Source organism: Galeopterus variegatus, unplaced genomic scaffold (genome assembly GCF_000696425.1).
Source record: "Galeopterus variegatus unplaced genomic scaffold, G_variegatus-3.0.2 Scaffold83, whole genome shotgun sequence".
NCBI lineage: Eukaryota > Metazoa > Chordata > Mammalia > Dermoptera > Cynocephalidae > Galeopterus > Galeopterus variegatus.
The window spans coordinates 1,225,930-1,253,383 of record NW_007726194.1 but is presented as its reverse complement, the minus strand read 5'-3'; the positions used below and the strand labels follow the sequence as shown (position 1 = coordinate 1,253,383).

Genomic DNA, 27,454 nt, shown 5'->3' with positions numbered 1-27,454 from the left:
CTAAGAGCTCCCTGAGAACATGCTGGTTTCATGCTACTTTGTATCCCCCATTGTACTGAGCACAGTCCTTTGCACACAGAAGGTGCTCATGAAATGTCTTCTACAATCAGTGAATAGTTCTTTCTTTAAAAGTATTTAAGAGGCATATATTTAAATGCTCACTTTTCCGGAGGCAGTGGAGACAGTAATCCCCTCCCTTTCCTGGATTCTCTTCTATAAGAACTCAGAAATACCCTTGAGCAAAATCTGACAGCACAATTTTACAAAAACAGCCTTCTTCGTTTTATTTTACTTTGAACTTAATTAATAGTAATGCTTAACCGGCCTCCTTTTAATTACATTGCCAAGTTGGTGAGGTTTATTGATCCGTGCATGAGGAGTTAATTCCAAAAGAGACTTTGACAAAAAGCACTTTATGGGAGAACACATAGTTATTGCAGCAGTTTTGCTGGAATGACCCACAGACACTGCCCAGCCAGACCAAGGCCAGTTTGGATTCCTGCCACTTGTGCCAATTTCCTAATGATCTAATAGGAATGTACAATAACCCTCTAAAAAACCAAGTCTTTTTCTCTCCTTTTCTCTGGTCTTAAAAATGAGATCTAGCAGGTAAAATGTTTCCTTAAAAGAAAATGCATAGGGGCTGTACAATGTCTTAAACAGTAATAGGACTGTACTGAGTGTCTATCAGATCTCTTTAAAAGCAACAGGATGCTCAATAAACACTTGTTAAATAACTATGTAGCTTCTGTACCTGGAAACAGGATATTCTAACTTCCACTCCATCAACTAGTGCTGAAAATACACTTACAGACCTATGGCCAAAAGGTCTAATTCATTGCTATGGACTAATTGTGTCCTCCGCCCCCTCACCCCCATAAATTCCTATGTTGAAGCCCTAACCCCCAATAATATTTGGAGCTGAGGGTTTTGGGAGGTAATTAGGTTTATGTGAGGTCATGAGAGTGCAGCCCTAATGATGGGATCTGTGTCCTTTATAAGAAGAGACACCAGAGAGATTCCTTCCCTGCTCTCCCCACATACTCCCCTGCCAGGTGAGGACACGGAGAAGGTGGCCATGTATCTGCAAGTCAGGAAGAGAGTCCTCACCAGAACCCCACCTTGCTGGCACTCTGATCTTGGACTTCCAGCCTCTGGAACTGTGACAAAATATATATCTGTTATTTAAGCCACCAGTCTATAGTATTTTGTTATGGCAGTCCTAGCGACTAATATATTCATTTTTTAAAATGTGCTAAATCCTCCCAGGGTCAGAGGTATTGCTTTGGGCACTATTTTGGGAAAGGTGGATTAAGGTTTGTAAACAGGGAAAAGAGATACAAAGAACAGCAGAAAATCTGAGCTTGCTCCTAATGAGCTCACAGTCCATATATATGAGGGTGAGATTATTTACCAATATAAAGGAGAAATGGTAAAGGATGAAAACAAAGGTGAAATATTAAAACAAAGGTACAGATAAAAGTGCTGGAAATACAGGGATGGGGATGCTTGTCTTCAGCTGGAAGGGTTTAGGGAAGGACTCTCAAAACAGCAGTAACCAAACCTGAGAGCTGTAGAAATGAGCCTTACTGAATTTTAAAAAAAAAAAAGCCCTATCTGATGACAGGCCATCTGTTAGCATGAATTTATTTAAGAGCAAGGTAGACGCTGAGATTTAGAGTCCGGGAGCTCGAGGTTCTGCTCTAATCCCATGCTAATTCCTCATTTTCCAAAGCTCTCAGTTTTCTAAGCCTTCATTTTGTTAATTTGTAAAGGGAATAATGACAGTTCCCACTTGTCTGTAGGGGGTGGAAAAAAGAATGAACATGAGGCAGTAGGAGAAAATAAGATTTACAATATGACACATGGGTACTGATTCTTTCTCCATGAAGACTTGGTTGTCTTTTTACTCTTCTCCCTCCAAATATTCCTGTACTCCCTTCCCCCAGTTCTTTCTTCTGAGGCCCCAACACATTCCATAATTTCCACTTTGAGGAAAAACTAATTGTGTATGTGTTAAGCTATATAACAGAATTTATTTAGATTATATGGCTAAACTAGAGTAAAAATATTAACATTCACCTTTTTAAGGTACACATTTTAGAAGGTTTGTTTTATTTTAACTAACATGTCCCATGAGCTTTATTAACATAAATTGCCTCAAATATCTTTTAGCATTATTAAAGGGCCCATAAAGTAAAAATAACTTCTGTGGAAGATGTCTACTATCTTTTCAAAAGTAGTTTATATAATTTAAAAGGTCATCACGTATGTGCATTTGTGATTTTCAGGTCGCTTAAAGAGTTCTCAGTGCACCCACTCAATTGTGACATTCCATGCAAGTCTTTCCCGTCTCTTGGCATCTTATCTCCCCATGCTGTGAAAGTAGAAGACTGAATTATTAAATAATCTCTAAGTTAAAAATTAAATGTTCTTTGGAGACCTACTATATACCAGGCCCTTGTCACTGTGAAGTGTTCAAAAAGTGCACCTGCCTTGCTAGAATGATAATGTCAGCCTCAGACTGGCATCCCTGTACTCTGCAGGAAGGTGAGCAAAAGAAGAGATCCAGGAAGTTCATCGACTATCTGTCTGTCTGTCTATCTATCTATCTATCTATCTATCTATCTATCATCTACCTACCTACCTACCTACCTACCTACCTACCTAAGCCCTGGCTGTGGGAAGGAATTACCATGTCTCATTCTAAGTCACCAGAAGACTTCCACTCAAACTCTTCAGCACTTTTCATGGGCGAGTTGGGTGTATATGTTTGACCTTGAGTGTAGCAGCTCTCATGGTAATTCTTTGGCTGGATGCTAGACAGCTGGCTTCACTCTTATATCTTTCTCTTCAATCTTCTGTATTTATATTCCAGCGATGACTCTGCTCATAGGCTCCTGGAGCCAAGTTTCCCTCTTTCCTTCTTAACACACACAGAGTATTAAATCCTAGGTATGCCAAAGGGCAAGCATAGGGCATATGAGTCAAAGACTGGGGAGACACTGGCGTCTAGAGCAAAACCAGGTCCCCCTCTATGCCCCATAATCTTCAACTGGCTCACCTGTTGTGATCAGAATTGCAGAAAAGACAAAAATGAATCCAACGTGACCTTCCCCCTCCTTTAAGGGGTTCAAATCAGTAAAGGAATGTGTCAAGAACTCCAACAACTCCATAATACCAGTTATAATGGGGTTACAGCCTATGAGAGGTGGAAACAGAAACCTTGCACGTTCAGGGAAGGCTACATCTAGTTGGTGAAGTTCCAGGAAAGCTTTTTAAGGCTGGTTAATACAGATTTTTAAAGGATGGAGATGGGAAAAGGCAGAAAGCAGACAAAAGCCTGGGCATAGACTGAGAAGCGTCAGATATCAAGGGGTGGGAGCAGAGAGTCCATTTTTGGTGTCATAAAGAGAATGTGTAAAAGAGAGATGGGAGATGAGAGTCGAGAGGTATTTGGGGGCCACTTCTTGCATGACCTGAGCTGGAAGTACAGACACATGGATCTCAAACTTGCATATGCATAAGAATTCCCATCCCCCCAAACCCCCACGCCCAGATGTATGCAAAGTTTCTATCTCCTCTTGAAGAAATTCTAGGGAAGAGCCCAGAATCTTACTTTTTAAAAGAGGGTTTCAAAGTGATTCCAAAGCAGGTGATCTCTGATACATTTTGAGAAAACCAAGCTTCCAGAGTCTCATGACTTGCTATCCTTCAGACTGTCTGAGCTCTTAAACAAGCAGCGTGCGGGTAACATTCCAGAGGCTGGTAATTCAAGTTCGGCAAAATTCTCCTTTGAAGGTTTTGTGTGTACATCCTTGGGGCCAGGCCCTGGTGCAGTTACTTACCGCTCAAAGCTCCCACCCTGACTTTTGCTCAGCCCTGTCCTTTCTGAATCCTCATTTAACCATATCACCATATGAGGAAGGAAGTCATACTTACATTCTGTGTGTGGGGAAACTGAAGCTAAAAGAGAGGGGGTGAATTCAGAAGAGTAGCTGGTCAAGCTAGACGTAAACCAGGTCTGACTTTAATTTCTATATTCTTTCTTTAAAATCATTTGCTGCCTCACACCAAGCCTCCTAAGTGCAAGACTGAACATCTTACCTAAAATCCTTGAACTTATTTTCAGGGTTCTTCTAAGATTGATTTTATTAGCATGATGACACACATACACACACACTCTCTCTCTCTCTCTCTCTCTCTCTCTCTCTCTCTCTCTCTCTCTCTCTCCCCCTTCCCCCTCATCCCTCCTCCCTGCCCCACCACTTTTTCTTCTAATAGCAAATTTAAGGTTATAGACAGATCTTTCTTCTAAGGGTACAGAGCAGTTCAGAAGACCCTACTAATGAAGATTCTATGCTATAGCCAGGTAATTATCATTCATTCTTTATTCCATTAAGAGATATAAGATAAATATGAAAGAAAATGAGAAATAGGGTCCTTTTCTATTTTCTTTCCATCCTTTTATCTCTAAAGTAGGAAGTTTACTGAACTACTGCCAACAATTCACTCAGCCTAATGAAGTGTATAAGTAATGGGATTAAATAATCTTAAACCATTATTACAGTGGCCTGATGCTGACATTCATCCAAACTCTGGCAAATAGTGAGTGCTGAGTTCATGCTTGATTTAAAAATAAACAAACTAGGGCAGTGGGAAGGTTCTAGCATAAAGTTTCAAAGGCTTTTAACCTGGAAATCTGAGACCCTTCATTCTGGTTAAGGCTGAAGCAGACTGTCCTATTTCTACACTCTCCAACCCAAATCTACTGAATCCAACATTTTCTTGGGATGCCTCTCTGGATCTGTAGCCACATATGGTTTAAACACTTCATGTCAGTCCCAAAGAAAGCAGTTCTTTGAAGGCATCATCAAGGCTCCTGGTTTCTATTCCTGCCTTTGCCATTAATAAACCATATAACCTCAGGCAAATCAGTCAGCTTTCTTAGGCTTTAGCTTTCTCAGCTATAAAATGACGTTATTGAATTTCTAAGGATCCTTCTGGCCCTTAAAAAGCACTCTAATTCTATGACAGTAGAAGTTAACATAGTTTGGGATAGGAATTGGGAGGAAAAGGTTATGTTCAGTTAGGCCTCTTTTTTTTTTTATTCTGGGCAATCCACTTACAGCTCTGTGCCTCACTTTCTTTAGCAGCAAGTGCTGCCTTGGAGCCTGCAGGGATGTGGTGAGCAGTAACCACCATCAGCAAAAGGCTGCGGGCTACTTGAGAAAAAAAGGCTAAACACCATTGGCAAAGGACAGCACAGTGACAATTCATCCTCCCACTGAAAACATTGTTGTGTAGTAACAGGGTGATAACAGGAATGCCTGTTAAAATGAGAGGTGCTTTCCAAAGCCTATTCAATCCCCAAATCATTTTGCTCATGAGTTAATTACTCCTGCAAAGTTTTATAACATTCTTCACTTAGATCATTTATATTGTTTAACATTTTACCCGGGTATTTTACATATTTTTTGTTTCTTCTATATAAAGATTTTTTTTTCCGTAATATTTTCTAAACCTAAATTTATAATTATTATTTTGTCAGCTAACTAAATTTTCATTATTCTAATAGTTTAGATCTTTTTCAGAGTTTCTAGAAGAATAATCACATCATCCATAAATATTTATATATCCTAGTCTTAAAATTTTGAGTGAAAAAGTCTCAGAAAAAGGTAAATAATACAATGTTATTCATTTAAAACTAAGAAACACTATATGCAAACAGCACTATATATTGTTTAGAGATATGTATTAAAAATATTTTTTAAACCATGGATATGATATAAAGCAAATTTAGAATGGCAATACCTCTGTATAGGAGTTTTAGGGAGAGGAACCCAAGGGATTTCAACTGAATTTACAATCTTTTATTTCTAAAATTGAATAATGAGCACACAAACCTTTATCATTATGCTTTATATCTTTATATGTGTTAGAAATATTACATAATAGAAATATGTACATATATTACTTAGAGCTTGTTTTATGTTAATGCATTGTTTTTGTTTTTAAACAAGAATGCATGATAAATTTCATTAAAATGCCCTTTTAATAAAAAGCATCTATAGAGATGACTATCTATTTTTCTTTTTTTTTTTTAATATATCAACATAACAAATTATGTTCAAAGATTCCTAATACTGTCCTAACACTACATTCATGGAGTAACTGGAATGTTTTATTATGTGGTATTCAATTTGCTAATATTTCATTCAAGATTTCTGCATTTGTGAAAGTCAGATTAGCATAGAGTTTTCTTTTTGGGGCAACGTAGGCTTATTATTACCAGGATTATGTTGAGTCATTTGTTCTTTGAAGATCTGAAAAATCCTGTTAATGAAATTTCCTGGTTCTCTCTTGGGCTCTGCATTGCATCCATGTTTAGGAGGCTATTCAAGTTTCTTTCCCCTGTATTTTAGATTTGCACAGAAAATAGCCTCTCATATAAAAAATTTAATTTTAATTATTTTAAAATGTCTTCTATACCTGTGCTAAGAGCTTCTTTTTCATTCTTAATTTTCTGTAATTTCTGTTTCTTTCTTTATTGATTATCTTTACCACATGTTTATTTTATTGCCCATTTCACAGAATCATTTCCTGGACCTAAAAATTCCAGGATTTTTCAACTTATCAAAGCTTTTATTTTAACAGATTCCTTTTCTTGCCCTTTTTTTAGCTTTTTAATATATTTGTAGTCTTTCTTATTGTAATTAATGATACCGGTATTAATTGGGATTCAATGTTGTCTGCATCCCCCTCTCATTGCCACGCAGTGTTACCATAATCACTACTTTCTAAGAATTCTTTAACCCAAGAGTGTGCTTACTTATTTACCCTTTCATACATTTCCTTATCCTCTCATTTATTTACTGGACTGCTATGTGTTCCAAAATAGGATTTGTCTACAATTTCTTTTTGAGACTTTGCTATGATAAATGTTTTTCTAAATCTTCCATGGAGATTTAGAAAGAAGATATAAACTGTTTTGTTTTATAGTTCAATGCACATTGATTAGTCAAAGAGTAAAATTTTACAAAGAATATGGTTTTACTATTTTTATCTCATATTTCATCAGTATTTTTGTACCATAGATTTCAGTGTGCTGACACTTAATGAAAAAAGGCTCAGGGCTGTTCTTTATTGGGAACTGTGAAGTTTATCAACAAAATAATGTTCTTTGGCCTATTTGTTTTGTCCTGAATTGTACTTTGTCTTTTATCTAGTAGGTAGTTAATAGTATTTTCTTTTGGTCTGAATTTACTATTCATCTTTGCCCATTTCTTTATTTTTAACTTCTGGTTTTATTGGTTCATTGCTTATCACCATTTTATTTGCTTTAGATCTCTTGAAAAGTTTGTCTATTGGAATATTTCTTCCAGTCATTTTTCAGAAAGAATATGTAGGTGATACACATTCTTTTTCAATGTCCAAGGAATATTTAAAAGAGACTATTTTTGTAGAAGGCAAAGTTTGATATACAATGATATACAGAGTACTTCAAAAACTTTGTGGAAAAATAGAATTAAAAGATAACATGAATATTTCCATGAACTTTTTGATGACCCATCACACTGTTATGTACATATGCATGTATGGCTTGATCCCACTATGTGTGTGAGTGTAACCATGGGTGTACAGATGTGCGGTTACATCTGTACACACAAATCCCACAGGTAAACAGAAATAGAAAAGGAGTGTGTGGTAAAATGTGAACTGTTATTATATTTGTATGGAAAAATTATGTATTTTTTCTTTTATTTTCCAGTTTTTCTCTAATGAGCACATAATACTGGAAAACTTGCTGGTTTAAAAAAAAATTTTTTTTTTTTAAGAATTACTGCTCTAAGAAAGATTATCCTGACCTCAGTATTTCTCTAACATATCTAAAAATAAGGTGAAAGACACATCTATAAAATTCAGTTTGGTTTAATTATTTTTTTTTTAAATTAACATTATGAAGAAATGAGATTTCCAATGATTTCCATTAGATATATACGAGCAAAAGCCAGGGTCAAGTCCTAGCTCTGACACTCATGCTCTATGGAACTGAGCAAGCTGACATTTTCTAAGACTCACTTTCTTGCTTGGAAATGAAGGCAAAAATAATTGTACCTATTCCTTAGGATCATTATAACATGTCATAAAAGTGCTTTGTAAAAGTTAAAGTATTAAACAAATGTTAATATTTTTAACCATAAAAAAAGTTTTTGCCTTACAATGCCTCTCCTTGAGGCATTTCAGGGACAGCAACATGTAAACGTTCAAGAAAAGACAGGGGCTTATGGCTTTTCATCTGTAGAACGTCTACAGTTCAGGTTCTGTAATATTAAAGGGAATGATTTAGGTGGTTATCAATTAAAATCTTGGAGATTGAAGGCTATAATTACAGCTGATTGTAAGTGTGAGTAGTGGGGTCTGTCAGTATCTTCATGTCTTTACAAAGTTGAGCATTAGTTGCAGGGTGTTAGCATGGACTCAGCAACAAAGTGCAACTTAGAAAGTGTTTGTAGCTTTTGTTTTGTCTTTTACTTTGAAAACATCAAAACATCAAAGCCACATTTGTAAAATGGGACTAATCATCTCCCCATTGTCTATTTCACAAGGCTCTAATAGGTAGGATAAGGTGCAGTGACAGATTCTCAGGAGCACTGTAAAATGTAAGGGGCTGTATGAATGGAAGAAATAACTGTTCCTAGGAGTTAGCACGGTTAAACCTCTCAAGAGAGTGCTTGGCAAATTTTCCCTTCTTGAACAATATTTCTTCTTCCTGAGAGAGTGCTGGTGGGATGATGTAACATCAAGAAGAAAGTGTGTGTGTGTGTGTGTGTGTGTGTGCTGTGAGAAAGAGACAAGAGGGACAGACAAACACTCCTTGGAGATGAGAGAGCCGAGATGAGCAATTAAGAAGGGAAGGAGGGAAGTTCATGTGATTTTTCAGGTTTAGTCCAAATTCTTGGTTCTTTTTCCAACATTCCCATAAAGCACTGGCCATAACTGCTTTTAAAACATTTTATTAGGAGAAATGGAGTATATAAAAGGACAACTTTGCTGCAGAGGTACAGAAACCTTCCTCTTAATGTAGGTTGAAAAGTGAGAATGTTTTAACTGTAGTCTTTTAGTGACATAAGGGAGCAAGAGACCTCTAATGCGCCAAGTTCGGGTACCTTAAAGTGTTCAGTCTCCTGTGGAGTTGGCCTCCTATTTCCACAGGCCCTTTAATCACTTGGATTTCAACTCTAATAAAAATGTCTGTACTAACTTCCACTGCTGGAGAATTAGGAGTTGGATTCCATCCACTCCTAGTATGAGCCCTGCTTTAGGGGAGGAGGATCCTTGGCTGCCATTTCATAAACAGACTTTTGCTAAGAATTTCTGATGTGCTGTGTCCTTAGGTCCAGACTCCTTGGCAATGCTAAGAAGAAAACAGCAATTATTTTTCTACACTCACAAGTACGCCTGTCGCATTAAGGAGGCAGGGACACATACTGGAGACACTGAGGCTGCCCCCCATATTTAGACCAACATAAAAATCTTCTTAGGCAAAGCATGAACCTCTTCTTATATATGCCCTCATATTCCTTCTATGGCAACTGTTTATTTAAGTATTTCCATAGCAACTACAGTCAGGAAATTGCCCCAGACTTAGAGGGTTTCTATATTGTATCACATTACGCTAAGGGAAAAAAGCAACAATAAAAATGTTATTAATCAGATTAAGCCCTTATATTAGTAAACAGTTTCCTAATACAAAAATATCACACTTGTTCATTCCCTTTCTTTGAAGAGAGAGAAAAAATGAATAGCTATTTCAGTGGATTGAATTATGTCCCCCCAAAACTACCTGAAGCTTGAATTGTGTCTCCCAAGTTTAATGTATTAGAATCTTAGCCCCCATTGTGACTGTGAAGAGGGTGGGAAATCCTATTATGGTAATTGTAAGGTGGAGCCTTGAAGAGGTGATTGCATTGTAGGACCGTGCACTAGTGAAAGGATTAAAAATGGTGGTGAGGGGCGTGGCTCTAAGGGCTTTAAAAGAAGAGGAGAGTCTGTCTGTCTGTCTCTCTCTGCCTCCACCATCTTGCAATGTGAGACCCCTGGGTCACTGGTGCCACTACCAGATGGACTTTGGACTTCCCAGCCACAGAAACTGTAAGCAATAAATTTCATTTTTTTTGCTAATTACCCAGTTCCAAATATTTTGTTATAAGCAACACAAAAGGACTAATTCGGCTCCCTTTAATAAATGAGGACACTGGTACTCAGAAGCTAAATGACTTATCGAAGGTCACACCAGGAGAGCTGGCACTAGAATAAATATATTCTATTTATATCACTTTACTTCCCAAGGAAGTTTTAGTGCTCTTAATTTTAACTTGTTCATTTACTCAAATTTATAAGAATAATCAAAACTATGCTTTCAAGAGAAATATCAATAAAGTAGAAAAGTATCTCCTTGATTTTGCTAATAATTATACAAACAAATTAAAATAACTATGACATAGTGCACTTATTAAACTGGTTTAAAATAAATACAAATAAACCTCTCCAATAGGGGATAGGTAACAGTTTAAGAAATGATCTCATTATTGCTGAAGGTTTTGTAAATTAGAAAAATCTTTCTAAAAAAATCTGGCAAAGTAAAGGAAAAGTCCTCCAAATTACCTCAAACTTGACATGGTAATGTAAATCAAAAAATTTATACTAAGGAAGTCAGTTCAAAATTTAAAAAATACAAAAATTGTATTCAGTTATCTACAGACATGTGATTTACAACAATAAAAGACTGGAAAACACCCAACACCCTTTGAGTGGCAAATGGTTTCAAAATATAGTGTGTAAACACAATGTAAAACTAAACAGATAAAACGCTAAAAATGAAGATTAATAGAAATGGAAAACTATGTATTCATGTAGGTTAACAAATAGAAAATGGAAAACAAAATGTGTAAAGTGATTAATGAGAATTACAATGCCATACTGAGTCAATTTTGTTTAATCACAGCTACTTACGCACAAGGATTACAAATTCAAGAGACCGTAGGAAAATATTAATGAGCACTGAACTAAACTGATGAAATTACTGGTGCCTTTTCCCTCAAAATAATGTAAATATTTCATTTAAATATGACCTTAGGTTGATCAACAACCAATTTAGATAGAAATAAACTTAATTTATATTACACTGGTCTCATTCCTAGACTCAGAGTATCAAAAAATGGGTGGTCCTTACACAGAAATAATGAACTAAGCCACTGCTTTCAATATCCTGATTCCATCAGTGAAAAAAAAAAAAGAAAAGCACACTGATGATGGCCAGGGGCTGGTCTTCTCTGCTTTGTACAGAATGTCTCTTAGACATCAGTTTCCACTAATGTAACAAGAAGCAACTTTGCTGGATGACATAGAAAATGCTTCCTGTTCTAAAGCCTTTGGTTCCAAAAAAGACACACACAGCTCTAGGGATCTCCTTAATACAAACTCTATCTTCAAAACAAACTTGTTTGACTTATTCTCCTGGTTTCCCCAACATCTTGGCATTTCTGGTGTGCAGCTTATTGGACTCAGGAAAGTTCAGAAGAAATTAACATGCTATACATCCATCTGAGAGCCTGAGGGCTATGTTGAACTCTGGAATCAATACTGAACAAGGGTCTTTGAGTAAAGCTTAAATGAATTCTGATAAGAATTAAATTACATTTTGAGTCACCACGGATAGATCCCATTAAAGAAAAATCTTGATTAAAGGTTCTTATGAGGAAGAAAAGTCAAAAAGAATGGTAAGAATTTCCATTATTTGAATTCACCTGGCTCCCCCAAATGTGTGATTAAGTATCTCTCTGATAGTTTTCCTTATCATAACCATAGTAAAGTAATACACAGCCAGTGCAGAAGGGGTTGGCATCCTAAAGAACCACAGAGATCCTACACTTGGAATGATATCGAAATCGGAGCCCACACACTGTGGAAACCCATTATTTAGTTAGATTAGACTTTCTTCAACCTTAGTACACACTCAGGAAAGCAAGCAAAGCATGTAAAAATGGGAGAGGGGTATTTCTGAAAGGTTAAAACTATTTCCTAAAGCCCAGTGAATCCTACTGCACATATAAGGTTCTCACATTCAGAAATGTTAAATGGGTCCAGAAATCTTATGAAAATTAATCTCAGAATAACACTTAATCCACTACTGTTTCCTGAACAGGCCCAGTGTGCTTTAAAAGGATTGCCTCATTTCACCTGCACGAGCCTTTGGGGAAAATACTCCAATCATCCCCATTACATAGATGAGGACAATGAGGCTTAGAAGGACAGAGTAACTTTCCCAAGGAGACAGAGCATTAAGTGATGGAAATAAATTCAAACTCATATTCTTCCTACCCTGTTATATTGTTTCCCAATATTGTCTATATGATTTTTAGCTCCTAAGGGATTAAAAAGCATAATTGAAGAAAGCTTCACCGGAGCATCATTAAAGTAGCAAGAATCAACACTGTAGTCAAAAAAGGGATGAAAAAGTAGACACGAGAGCTATAAAAACACCGCAGTCTGTCGTGACTCAGTGTAAGGACAAACAGCCTTCGGTGCCTCTACAGGCTCTGCTGACATCACAGTCACACTGCTCATGACAATAAATAATTTAATAGCGGTGGTCCTCAGTCCTTGTGAATAACAGTCTATACAGTCTGTTTAAAAAGGTAGGGAACTATGTAATGCCTTTCTCTTTTCAATAAAGGCTTCAAAGGGTGATATGTAAAATATTCTTATGTCCTAGAGGTAGGCTTTTGTTCATGAGGCTTTCCCTTGTACATAATTGCTCCTTTCTGTATTTGTCTTTATGTTTTGGACAAACTAAAACCATGCAACATCTGCAAAGAATATGAGACTAGCAGTGTGAATAACTGAATATAGATAGACCTGGCTCTGACACTAATGACAGAATGTAAGAAATCACTTTCTTCCTCCTATGTCTATGTATTTTCACCTCTAAAGAGAGGAGTCAGGTAAATGATTTTAAGATTCTTTTTTCCAGCTCTGACATTGTATAGCTCTATAATGATGCTACATGTGTTTAAGTTGCCTTTGAGAGGAAAATGAAATGAACTGAACCTAAGAGATGCAGAACAATATTTAATCCTACAAAGTTGTAATCTTGAGGAACTTTCTTACTTGTGCTACAGATCCCAGGGTTACAATGAGTTAGAGCTTTCAGGTTATAAGAAAATATCAATCAGGCCAGAAACTTCTTCAGTATACTTGAACCTTGGGTATCTGCAAAGCCACGTATGACTTCCAATATCTTGCACTCAAGGCTTCTCTTATGTTGAAATGCCTGGGCACTGCAGGGCAAACCATGATTCTTTTAAGGTTTGTAAAACAGTACTACTTTTTCCACTGATGTGTTCAACAGAGATTAAAATCATGTAGAAGGACAGCAAAGAAATTTACTTTATATTAAAAAAAAAATTTGTGTTCATTCATCAAATTGTTCTACCAGAACACAGATTAATGTGTACATTAAGCAGCCTTGAAAAAAAGCTAAGATAATGTGACTAGGGGTACTTTTTAGTCACTCGGCTATGTTGTTAAAATATAGTTGTTGTGTTCTTTAAAAAAAGAAAACAATTATTAGCTCAGTCAGCATTACTACTCATTTCTCTTTAAGGTGTTCTATAATAAAGGGTTTCTTTGTTTGCATCATTGCAAACCTGCTGGATAAGGGGGTAAGAAACATTCTGGGTGGATAAGAGGTGATTCAAAGGGACTACTCATTTCTCTTTAAGGTGTTCTATAATAAAGGGTTTCTTTGTTTGCATCATTGCAAATCTGCTGGATAAGGGGGTAAGAAACATTCTGGGTGGATAAGAGGTGATTCAAAGGCCCCAGCAGTTTGGAAGAGCACTGACAAGTCCAGAGATCCTGCAAAGTTTCCTTGAAAATACCAGGATTTCAAATGCAGGGTGAGATCTAATAACAAGAGGTGTGACTCAGCTACTTGGGAAGTCTTCTGATGCTTTAGGGAAGAACACGCTAGCTTGTACATACATGTCTGAAAGCCACAGGCTGATGATCTTCCCAACAGACTACTAACTGAATGGTAAGCCCATCCCAATGCACACTTCCGATCTCACATAAATGGGGGAAAAATTATGATATGTCAATTACGTGAAAAAAGTTACAATATGCCAATTTACACACACACACATTTTGAAATCTGATGGCTACATTCTGTGTGGAATGATTGGCATTCAGCCAAAGAAGACATCTTTGCAAAGCACCTAAAAACAAATCTAGAACTTACAATGTAGCAGGGCTCGCAGTATGCTTTCTTTTCCACGGCATAGAAGGGCTGCCCTCGTAGCTTCTTGTTGCAGATGATGCAGGTAAAACAATCCACGTGGAACACCTGATCCATGGCAGTGCATCCTGTACCTTCTCCAACTACGTTTTCCCCACAGCGAGCACAGCGGCCTAAAAGAAAAAAGGGATTGATTGTAAAGAATAAACCAAGGAATGTGGGGAAGACAGCAGATTTATAAAGTCAGCAGCAGCCACACAACCACCACTACTGCCACCACTACCACCTGCAAGACCATCAGCCACCACTGTCCATAAGGCTGGCGTTATGGTGATCCTACATGAGTCAGTTGAGGAGACTGACTGTCGCAGCCTAAGGTCCCACAGAAACAAACAGAGTAGAACCCAGGTCTCTGACATTAAGCCCAGTGCTTGCCTCTAATCTCACATGCAGGTGTAAGAGGAACATGACTCAGGATGCTTGGCATGGAAGGCACAGTCTATAAAACAGTCTTTCTCCTTGGAGATTCTATGCACCCAGTTAGAATGTGAGGGAATGGGTCCAAACTCAAACTTTAATTCCTTTCACAAAAGCTCTGGTTGTAAAACTGCTGCAGCCAGCCCTCAGTGACAGGCAGATCACAAGGTAGTCCCTTTTATCTCCAAACTGTTCTGACCGCTAGAAAGCTTTTTTCTCATATTGAGCCAGAATACTTCCTGACTCTGCTACCCAATAGTTCTAGTTCTGTCTTCTGGGGCCTCATGATACAAACCTCATCTCTTGGACTTGACACCCTTTAAGATATCACAATTCAGTTAGCATTGCTTCCAAGTTTGTTCTCAGTTTGATCATCCCTAAATCCTGCAATGGTTCCACATAATGTAGGGTATTGAGTCCCTCGTGGCCCTGGTTGTCAATGCCTGTGAGGCGTTCTGCATACCTATCTCCAGCATTCTTAAACTGATTAACGCAACATCTGGCCCACATATGAACATCAGGTTTGGGTTTTAGAAATTCACATTGAGTTGTAAATAACAACAGTAAAATATAATTTAAGAAAAATATTTATGTCCGTAAGAGACATTGATGCTGGTTGCAATCTGTATCTCTATCTGGCTCCATCATGGGAATCTTGAGCCAGAGGTCAGGTCCACATCTAGTTTCCCTTCTTATTCTTTGTTTCTACTAAGTTAAGAAATCCTATCACATAATTACAGGATACTAGGAATGTCAGAAATTCAGTGGGCTTTGACAGGTAAGTTATAGCAAACCTATAACTTCATATATGTCAAGCATTTTTCTTTGGGCTTTAAATATATTAACTCATTTCATATCCACAATGACCCATGTGTGGGTACTGTTATTACTCCTGTTTTACAGATGAGGAAACTGAGTCACAAAAATGCTAACTAACTTCAAGTCCAAACAGCTTCAGCATCTATGCTCTTAACTATTTTGCTATATCGCGTCTTCCTAGTTCTGTGCATCAGGATTCACACAGATCTGACACTGTGGAGCGTTATGGAGAGATTTCTCACTGAAGACTGCTTTCAGCACTCCATCACATTGGATTGACAACCATTTCACACTCAAAAATGAGAGGGCTAAATGTTTCAACTTGGGAGAAATGAATTTAAAAATATATTTCTGATTCTCTCTGATTGCATTTGGCCCTGGAAAGTATTTCTTTATATTTGGTTACAGTATTTGAATGTATCTTTTAAATATGACCCAAACAATCCATAATTAATTTCTTTCTAAGGAATAGAAAATATGAAGTGCTAGAAAAAGAGTTAAATTCTTGGAAACTGAGTTGTCTCCACTACAGTTGATATTATTAGCAAGACTTGATACCATATTCTTGACATTTGTTAAAAAATTTTGTATAATATTTCTAATAAACTTTGTGGCTTGTTTTTACAAACTTTTATCCAAGAGTTAACTTGTACCTGTCTTTATTATTACCATATTCTTGACATTTGTTAAAAAATTTTGTATAATATTTCTAATAAACTTTGTGGCTTATTTTTACAAACTTTTATCCAAGAGTTAACTTGTACCTGTCTTTATTATAAGATGAAAGATGCCTTTAACATTTTAGACTTTCCCTACTTATAGTAACAAAATTATTTCATATGGCCCTATTTTTGTGATTATTCTGGGCAAAAAACAAACAAACAGAAAAACAAATAAAAACTATGCTATGTTTGAAAATTATGCTAGAATTCTGGGAGCCTCATGAAACCTTTGATGACATTTCATTATAGAAAGCATATTGGAGATTAGAGGCAAATGGATCACCAATCCATATGATTATTAACAGCATATTGGATTCCTGTGAAAATTACAATTTTACATTTCAAATTTGTTAAATGCAGGTCAACACAATTATTTTTCCATATTACTCTTTCCTTTTCCACATGTCAAACAAGATCACTTAATAGGATATTAGGAACTACCAGGGAACTGTGGACCACACATGGCAAAAAAAAAAAAAAAAGTTTCTGGCCAAATGTTACAAACTATTGTTCATGGTCTACTAGGCAGCTAATGGTAGCAATTCTGATCCAGACCATGGGTGCCCCAAGTGGAATCCAAGAGCGTGAGCCTACATGCTTATAAAGAGGTTGATAGCTACCCATGACGATCAGGAAGTGAACTTCAATCATTGATTTAGATGGAAAGATCAGAGCAGAGCCCTAAAGGCTAGGCTGAAGAAATGAGCTTTTAAATTTTCTGTCTATTCAATAGACACCGAAGTATCTATCTTTGCCCAGGACTGTATTCTGCTTCTGTGTGATATACAGAAACAGATTAGATGACATTAGTGCCTTTATTCCAAGACTACATACATCCAACAGTCACATAACATAATGTGCAATGTGTCACAGAAGAAGAGTGCTATGAAAAGGTGGAAGGAAAATCAGATCTGAGGGGGCTCAGGAAAGGTTTTGTGGAGGATGAGCATCTGAGCCTACCTTAAAGAAGAGAATTTTGATAGGTGGAGGTGGAAGAGAGAAGAACATTCTAGTTTTTCCAGAGGGAATGAGTGGCTGTGTCTTATTGGATCCAAAAACATTGCAGTGGCTAGGTGACGGCACAGTAAGGTTTTGTCTTCTCAGCTATGAAAGCAGATGAACTATATTCCTAAGGATCAATCTTCTCTTTTATGTTTTGGGTAATATATTTACAGAGTGGGTCAGGCTAATATGCTGGACCCAGACATGACCAGTTCTGCTGCCTCCTATAGTTTTCCTATTCTTGGGATAAATCAGGGACACCAGCCTTGAGGGCAGTCAGTCTGGCACCTTTAAAATCACAAGCACAGAAAAAGAGTGAAGAAGAAAAAATAAAAATAGCCTTACACATCAGCAGGACAGAAAAGGTGCCCAAATGTTCCCTTTTCACATTAACAAAAATTTACAAACTAAGCCTTTTAGGGAGGCATTCAGAATGGAAAGAAAGTTACTCAAGCATAGTGTATCCTTGCCTCTAGAGGGACTTACACTACACATTATTAAAAGCACACCACAATCTTAATGCCCATCTTTTATACAAGTATCTCAGCTCCTTTAAACAAGAAAAACCAGGGGAATGGTATGAATTTCAAAGCATCAGAGCATGAAGAAAACACAGTTGATGAGGGGCCAGTAAGAAGCTGGAGCTCAGACCCAGGCTGTTGTGAGGAGCTTGTTGGTAATGCTTAGCACAGTAATTCAAAAGATCCAATGATGGAGGACCAGATAGCTCGCAGAGAATTTAGTCAGTGAATTAAGACTCCTGAACTACACACGCATGCACAACTTGTTTATATATAAATGCTCGTTATATCTATTGCTTTAGATTGACTGGGGAGCCAGCCATGAATTCTTCTTACCCCTTACCTGTTCTCTCCCATCTATAGAGAACTCAGTGATGTCTCTAAAATGCTCACCTTCCACCACATGCCTACTTCCTAAATCAGGTTTCCTACCTTCCATGGGCTGTTGCAATGGCTTCCGAATTGTTCTGATATCTCTGAATTACTGCCTCTTACAAATGGAAAGGTTGTATGGAGGCTTTAATAACTGAGCTAAGTCTGAAGGTTAGGCAGAATTTGAACAAGTCATTTTTAGGTTGGCATGGTAGATGGTGGCATTCTGGGACACCAGGAGGTTGAACAAGGCAGAGAGAATAGTGATATTTGTGTTTTCATATTTATTTTCTCTTTTAGTAACGTGAATTTATTTCCCTTATAGTGCGAAAATAAATTTCCACTTAAAAATGTTTTCCCCATGATCACTACATGATTAATACAAAAAGCCACAGACGCTCTTTTGCAATTACTGCTTGTTTTTAAGGTGGGACCAAAAATGACCATAGCCATTTTGAGAGTTGGTGCCATGATGATTGGGAATGACATACTCCCAAACTTGTACATTATTCAGAATCAAAAGTAAAGGAGTAAATTTATGGAGACATCAAGCTAGGTCACATCTTCATGTCCTCCTTGCTACTTACAATAGAAATTTTAGGCACAAGCAAATTAACACTGTATCTTTAAATACTGTAATGATTTGAAACTCTATATGCCAATTGTATGACATATCAGTTTCCTCATTAGCATCTTCTTGAATATATTTTTTTAAAAGTCTTGTTCCAAAAGTTGAATCAATAATATTATATAAGGGTAGTGAAATGATAGTAAAGCATTCCTAGAAACAAAGCTTGCTCCAATTTATCCTACACATGGCCACTGGAGGTGTCTGCTTAAAGCACAGCCTCCATTCAGCTAATTCAGAAATCATCTTCCATTAAAGGTAAAAAAGATAACAGAACAAACTTGCATCCTTTATGTGATAGGTCCATATGACACTCACTGAAGGTTCTATGATGATGGGATTTTCTATCACCAAAGCCTTTATTGCACAGGAACCTGTAGCATTAAGGCATATAATAACAGATAAACTGTTTCTTAAACTGTTTATGTTCTAGGACAGTGATTGTCAACTTTGCCTGAACATTGCAATCATTTGGGGAACTTTAAAAAATACTGATCCCTGGGTCCCAGCTCTAGAAATTCTGATTTCATTGGTCTGGGGCAAGATGTTACAGGAGTGAAATTTTTAAAAGCTCTTCAGGTGATTCTAATGTTCAGCCAAGTTGAACCACTGTTTGAAGGGATACCTATTTCTGTACTGCTTGTCAAAATAAAAGTTGACAAGTATCGCCTAAACAGGTTTCATCTGCATGCAAAACAGTTCAGGGACAGACTGTTCAACCATGAGTTGGCTGAAAAAAAGAAAATTCTATGTCATCATAATATATGTTGTTTTTCACCAACAAGAGTAATCTCCCTAATGTTCTATTTATGTCTTAGTTTGAAAAGTTTCAATGCCTTTCCGCCCATCTAAAATATACATGAACAGAATCAACTAAATTTTCTCATAAAATATTTTGCTGCCATTGAGCTATAGAATGTAATTCACTTATATTAATTGGAAACACTCCAATGGAACAGGCTTCTTTTGTGTTGTCAGTGAATTTATCATATGGCACTGCCATATGACCTTAGACAATACAGAATTCACAAAGAATGTCAACTGAAAACCATTTAAAGTGGATATCACATATTACAACATATGAGGGTACTTAAAAAATGGAATTAAAAGATAATATGAGTCTTTCCATGAAATTTTTGAAGACCCTTTGTACATAAAACTGTTCTTACTATTTTCTTGGATTCTGTCTTTAAATAATGTGGTAATATCCAGTCTCCTATGGTTAATGCCACTTAGGTCTGTGATTATTGGAGTCCTTATTATATCTTAAAAGCTGGACTGTAGAACACATCCAGTTCTGTCACTCTGCTTGTGTATATATATAACTGAATTATACTACTTCACTACGTTATTGCTTTAGACAGTCCTCACAGAGATATTTGCAGATTCAATGGGTACATGAATGGGAGGGGAGAGAAGGCTGCAGATGCTGTCCCTCTTTCTCTTTCTCTTTCCTCTACACACACACATATCCACACAGACACACAAAACAGAAAAGGAGCAATGACTGCTTTAGCAGTAGGGCCAGTGGTAGATTTAAGACACTTGCAGAGACAAACAAATTAACAAACACTTTGGCCCTCCAAAGGAAATTAAGCTAAGGTAAAAGAAACAAACAACTCCACACACATACAAACCCAAACCCCAAAGTTATCAGGGAGAGAAGTTCAGGAATGGGTGGACAAAGGCCTGAGCAAAAAACCAGGTGAGATGAAGAGAAGGCTGAGTAACCATCTGAGAGAGGGAAGTTATTGTGAACTAAGGCACGATTCGTTTGTAGATACATATTTGCTTAAGTTAGGCCTTCTGGTTGAGGAGGTAAATTGCAAGGGGGAGTCCCACCTAGGGCTGCAAAAGCAAGCATGTTACACTGATTTAAATATATGCATTGTGAAAGAGAAAAAATAGAAAATTATTGTGTGTTTTTCTCTGTGCCAGGGACTCTACTAAGCAATTCACATACACTCTCTCATTTAGTCCTATCAACCCTAACCTGTTATTCTTATTTTATACATAAGAAACCTGAGGTTAAGTTACCTGGCCAAGGTCTTGAAGGGAGAATGCACTGGGGCTGAGGTTGGAACCAGGTCTAATTTCTAAAGCCTGTTTTCTTAATCAGCATGTGTTTTTCCATGAATAAATTTTATTATTCAATCCTAATGGTGATGTTACCAGCATGGCTTAGGAGTGGGGCCCATTCCCACTCCCCAGAGCAAGAAGAAGGGCCAGTACAGCATCACTTCTCCAACCCCCCAGTCTCAGGAGATCTTAGTGAACACCGTGATCTGCCATAGGCGGGGAAGATAAGGGTCTCTCATAGCAGATCTTGCATGTTGACTCAAACTCTGGCTTCCCATCAGGAAAGCTTTTAGAAACATCCTGAGGCTTGCGCTCTACCTCCAGAGACTTCTTTCTTTGATCTGAAGTAGGGCCCTGAAATAACAATTTTTAGAGGTTCCCGAAGTGATTCTAATGCAGTGGATTTGAGAACCACTGCTATAACAAGGACTGTGTGCATATGAGGAACACAAAGAGTAGTTTGTCCTGGAGTCCTAGAAGGCAATAATAGCTAGTGCCAAGAGCCCCAAGGAGCTACAGTCTAGGAAACTGCTGATAGGGCAGTGAGTTGGGCACCATCTATCCTGGTCCCCACCTTCACTAAATTAGCAATATGCACAGTGGACATGACAATAACTTTCTCACAAAAACTTTCATTCTCAGGAAAAGCAGCAAAAATAATAAACAAAACAAAAATACCAGAACCACCACTAACAGCAAACAAAACAAAAACCAACACTGTTTTGCAGTTTTGGATAAAATACATCGTACTGTTAAAACAAAATTATATATGATATCATGTAAAGAATATCAAAATTATGAGTCTTACCTTTGTTACTTACTAGGGACAGGCAGCCTAGACAGGTTCCCTAAATTTTCTGAGCCTGAAGTTCCTTGTCTCCAAAACATGCAGCTGAACAGATTCACTCACAAGATAGAAGGTCTTAGCTGAGTCATACACCCTGCATTTCTATCAACCCCTCAACAAATGCACTTACTGAGTCTCTATTCTGTGCCTTGGACTATGGTAACCTTTCCTAAGCCTTCTGAAAAAGGAGATGATGGTAACTGCCTTAACCACCTGGCATGAACTTCCATGAAGGTAACATCTGTAAAGTGCCTCACATGAGCCCTAGTTCTTTCTTCCTCCATCTACAGGGGGTATAAGACAACCTCAAAAAGAAGAGCCCATCACAACTAGAACCAGAAAGATGTTCTCGACCACCCTCTAAAGATGATAGTCAACACGTGGAAACAGATGCAGCTGCATCTCTGATGCGGTTATGTAAAATTTATCAATATTTTACTAATAGAATTTAGTGCTAGAAATTCAATCCCGATCTTACAGAAATGTGTGGGCCCCAGAGTGATGGTAATAGTCGATAATTATTCAGCACCTTTTAAGTGCCAAGTGTCGTTTTAAGTATTTAAATGTATTGCTCATGGAAGTCTCCTGACGACCCTATGATATAGGCCCTGTCATTATCTCCATCACTGTTGAAGAAAAGGTTGTGCCTGATCTCTGTGGGTCTGATGTAAGTTTAGATAGTCTTATATCACACATTGAGCTCTAATTCTATAAGCCATTAAACACTTTTAAGTTTCAATACTTCATTTTTAAAATCAGGATTCAGTGCCCTGCCCACGGCCACAGAGTTAAAGATTGAAGCCGGAACTGGGGTGTGTAGGCAGTCTGGCTTTAGAGCCTACCCATTTAACCAGTCCTCTAAAGTAGCCTATTACTTTAGAAATCCAAATTTCTCAAAAACATCTAGTCTGGCAGGGAGCTTGTACAAATCTAAGAACATCCTTGACAGGAACATCTCTTTTGGCCAAAGCAAGATTTCTCTTCAAGTTAATTTCTACACATGGACATTTTCATATTCCCACTCTTAATATTCAATCTATTCTTGTATATTTAAAATTCTTTCCATAACGATCTGTGAACAGAAAAATCAATATTTACTAGTATAGTTACAACTGCTATCGCGACAGTTATTTTTGACTTATGATTTGAATCTGCACCATGGTATCTCTCATGGGAATTTGTATTTCCCTCAGCTCCACTCAAAGGTAAATGCTGCCCAGTTACTTTTTTTAGCTTTTGTGGTAGAAAATCATTAAATTTATTCTAGTTGTTTGAGGGCAAACTTAACACCAAGGTGACCCACAGGGTGTCTCTAAATCTATTGTATTGCTGTGACCCGCAATAGCATGATTCCCCCCTCTGATGCTAACAGGCACCCTTCATATTTATATAGTGCTCCATAACATTAAAAATACTTTCTCATTCTTCAGTGCATTTGGATCCTCCAATGATCTTGGGAGGCAGCAAAGCAAGGGTTATGATCATCCTGATTTTAACAATGAAATACTGAAACTTAAAAGGGTTTAATGGCTTATAGAATTAGAGTTCAATGTGTGATATAAGACTATCTAAACTTATGTCAGACGCACAGAGATCAGGCAAAAGAATATGTTTCCAATGAGATGGGATCCACATATGTAACATGTAATAATCACACTGACACCAAGACACAAATGGGAGCCACAGTTTTCAGATGAAGAATTATGACATCTTGTAAGGGGCATTCGGTTTTCTCAAATTTATCTCTCTTACCTTCCTATTTCACAAAAGGAGAAAGCAGGCAGATAAGAGTGTTAACACTGAAAAGATCTCCTGTATAACAAAAGATACACATACATGTATGTTTAAACTTTTATGCAAGGAAATCCGTATTTCACTTGCAATTTTCTCCAATGATCATATGAGAGTGTTAACACTGAAAAGATCTCCTGTATAACAAAAGATACACATACATGTATGTTTAAACGTTTATGCAAGGAAATCCGTATTTCACTTGCAATTTTCTCCAATGATCATATGACCCCTTTCCATCTTAGACAAGATGGGTTCTATAGTTTGAATGAGTCCCCTCCAAAATTCAGGTGTGATCAATGTGATAGTACTAAGAGGTGGGGCTTTCAAGAAGTGATTAGGCCATGAGAGCTTCGCCCTCATGAATGGGAGTAAGGCCTGAAGAAGAGGCTCTGTGCAGGGTTCTGCTGGTTTGCCCTCCCGCCTTCTGCCACGTGAGGGGGCAGCAACAAAGCACCATCCTGGAGGCAGAGAGTGCTCCTCACCAAACAACTAAACCTGCTGCTGCCTTGATCTTGGACTTGCCAGCCTCCAAAATTGTGAAAAAATAAATTTTTCTTCTTTATAAATTACTAAGTCTCAGGTACTTTGTTATAACAACCCAAGATGGACTATGACAATGTGTGATTACTGAAAGATTTCTATTTTACCGTACCTGCCTCCAATAGGTGATACAAGTTTAGAATACATATCAAAAAGAGGAAAATGAAAGTTGTAACTAACATTACTTCTTTTAAATTTCTGACTTATGAAGACCGAGAGTAATCTTGTGAGTTCACATAGATCATAATTTCCATATTCTCATTTGAATCTTACAATAACTAAAAGCTAAATAAGATGATTATCCTCTTTTAACAGGTAAGTTAACATAGGGATAACTTTATGACTAAAAAAATAAATAACAATGCAAAACTGGAAACCTTCTATCAAATGAATGTTATACATAACAATTATACATAAGATTACATTTAACTCTTATGACTTGAGAAGTAGGTGGCAGAGTTGCTATTCAAGCTGTCTAGTGAGCTTTGAGCTGGCCCATATTACCTGAACACATGGCACTAGACTCAGAGATGGGCAATATTGTCCCCTGACACTACTTCGTTGGGAAGCCACTTAGTCTTACTTGGGCTCTTGCTTCTTCATTTGGTTCCAAAACACTCATAACACATTTGTTAAGAGGAATGTATAGAAAATTCAGAAAACAACCAGTCCATCATCTTCATTTAGAGATGCAAAAACAAAGTCTAAGAGAGAGGCAGTGCCTTGATTAGGATCCCACAGCAAGCTGGTAGCAGATGAGACCTGAATCCAGGCCCCTAGGCTCTCAGTATAGTGCTCTTTCAAGCTGTGCAAAACTATCTCCCAGGTGTGCTACCTCAAATATTAGTTTCTTCCCACTAGCAGGCGCTGTTGCCTGAGCATGAGGAATTTCTCCCTCCACATAATGGTAAAATCTCTTGTAAATGGGAGTGTTGTGTGGAACACAGCAAAGTCTACCAGGATGGCTGCTACATGATTTTGGAATGAGGTTAATTCCTTTACCATATGAACCAGTACAATCATTTCATTTCTCTCTGACATAACCTGGTGTTCTGGATTTTTACATTTGCGTGTTCTGAAAATCAAAGGAACGTCAACAGGATGCAGGGTAGTGGGTTCTGCAAAGGCACAACAGGGCCAAAGAAGACCAGGTTCTGGTTCCTGTTCAACCATTGCTGGTATATATACACTGGTGCTATATACAACATCCATATGATAGAAGGTTTCCAGTTTTTGCTTTATTTTTTTTAGAGAATACAAATTATTCAAGTGGAATAAGTGGTAAATTTGTGGGTAGAAGAATTGGGTTTTGATCCTAGCTGTATCATACTTTTGTTAAAAATATTGATATAAGTCACATGCATAATAGAGCAGAAGTACTTATACATCTGGACCTTATATCTAGATACCACATTCTAAAGAATTCCTATGCAAAATCCACAAGGTGGAATGCTGGACTGATGTGAATAGACAGATTTTTAGGATCTAAGTGCCTTACAAATACTGGCAATGCTGTTTATATTCTCAGGATGGATGCCATGAATACTTGACATGTGATGTTACATCAGAGCGCAGAGGAAAACACACAGGCATAGAGTCTTATGACCTCAGACCATCTCTATTCTTGCTTCTCTGTAAAACCCTCATTGCTAAACGGCAGTCTCCCTCTGATTACATCTCCCACACTTGCATAGCACCACTGAGCTCTCCGAGTGCTGAACTGACGTCTAGGGAACAGTTATTAATACACATATGTATGCACACAGTATGTGAAAATATGCAAGATTGAAAGTGATTAGTGCATTACTTTTAGGTAATACTTCCCACAGGGACTGTGTGCCTGGAAAAAAATTCCTCTCTCAGTACAGAAGCTTGCACAGTCGTCTGCTATCACTTACCAGAATGTTTGGGATAAAAATGGTGTCAATTTGAAGGAAACACACTTCTCAGATTTCTTTGTTAACATCTGAATAAAACATGAGAAGGTTCCTACTTTTCTCCATTCTCCTTTCATTCAGAGAATAAGTCCCTTCACAATCTTGCTTTGTGTGAGAAAGAAAATAGTCACCCTCATTGCCACCTCCAGATTAGCAGAATCACTGGGTTTTAAAGTAGAAAAGTTTAAATTCCATGCTAATAAACTCCTCTGGCTCTCATAATTTCTGAGCTGCAGGTCAATGCTTTATAATAAGAACGCAGCAAGAAATCACATTTCTACCTTGTAAGAGCTTATAGCCCTGTGAGATCAGAGACAGCATCAGAAGAAAGGCACAGAAAGTTCTACAGAAAGGATTGCTGGGACTGAAGGGACACTTTCTGGACCATGTGAGAGTCTGAAAAAATGGAACATTGCCTAAGAAGCCAAATCCTCTCTGTGTACCTCCCTTCTATAAAATTAATACACTGAATCAAGTGGTTTCTCTAAGGACCTTCCCAGTCTTCAGTTTTTCATTCTAAGATAAATTTTATAAGATGAACACATGAACTGAATTTAAATTAAGGCTGATCCAGAGTAAAGAGAATGTACAAAGTGGTGATTTCCGGGAAGCCCTTCAAGACCCCAGATTTGTTGAAACACTATAAAAGCTATGAAATAAAAGAAATGAGAAAACCAGGCAAATAGACATGTCCTATTTATATTGGTAGAGTATTTCTGGGCAATTCCTCTTGTACTAATGTAATTTCCATTTTTAGATTATCATATCCAGTAAACAAGTTTAATTTTTACAAGATGATTAATACCCAAGTGCCTAATAACTAGCAAGTAAGTCAGGGCTCTCCCTTACTGAGGCTTATAGGGAGCCCGCAGAAACCATGTAAATCCACAGAAACGGCATAAAAACAGATAAGCTCAGTAATGGGTTCTTGCATCAGCTCCTGCTATGTGCTTTTATTTGAAGTTCTGTCTTGGGCAAGAGATACCACACAAGGGGAGTGCAAAGTTGAAGGTCTTTAGCAAAAATTTGGACTGTAAACACAGCTTGGCATTATCAGCATTCTGTTAAGTTCAAAGAAGAGATAGTTACAACAAATACAGCTTGCTTTATTTCTGAAACAAAACCATGCGCATATTTGTGGCCATACTACTAATTAACCTGTAGATTGTTCCTTTCATCTACTCAGTATTTTTTTCTCCCCCCTGTGACAACATGTCGGGGTTATTTTTTTCCATCTGGAATATACTCAAACTGTTCTCTTATAGGCACTGGAGAGAGAATGGTAGAAATGACTAAGAGACCGAAGAGACCTCCTTTCATCTACTCAGTATTTTTTTCTCCCCCCTGTGACAACATGTCGGGGTTATTTTTTTTCCATCTGGAATATAATCAAACTGTTCTCTTATAGGCACTG

The 27,454-nt window shown here is 37.5% G+C and overlaps 1 protein-coding gene across 1 annotated transcript in view; it reads right to left on the bottom strand.

Moving 5' to 3' along the window:
• The window catches only part of LPP (LIM domain containing preferred translocation partner in lipoma), a 573,768-nt gene that overhangs the window by 88,064 nt on the left and 458,250 nt on the right, over positions 1 to 27,454 (bottom strand). The window contains exon 8 of the mRNA XM_008580078.1: positions 14,306 to 14,475. Within this exon, the coding sequence (XP_008578300.1) occupies positions 14,306 to 14,475 (170 nt within the window). The remainder of the gene's footprint in view (positions 1 to 14,305; positions 14,476 to 27,454) is intronic.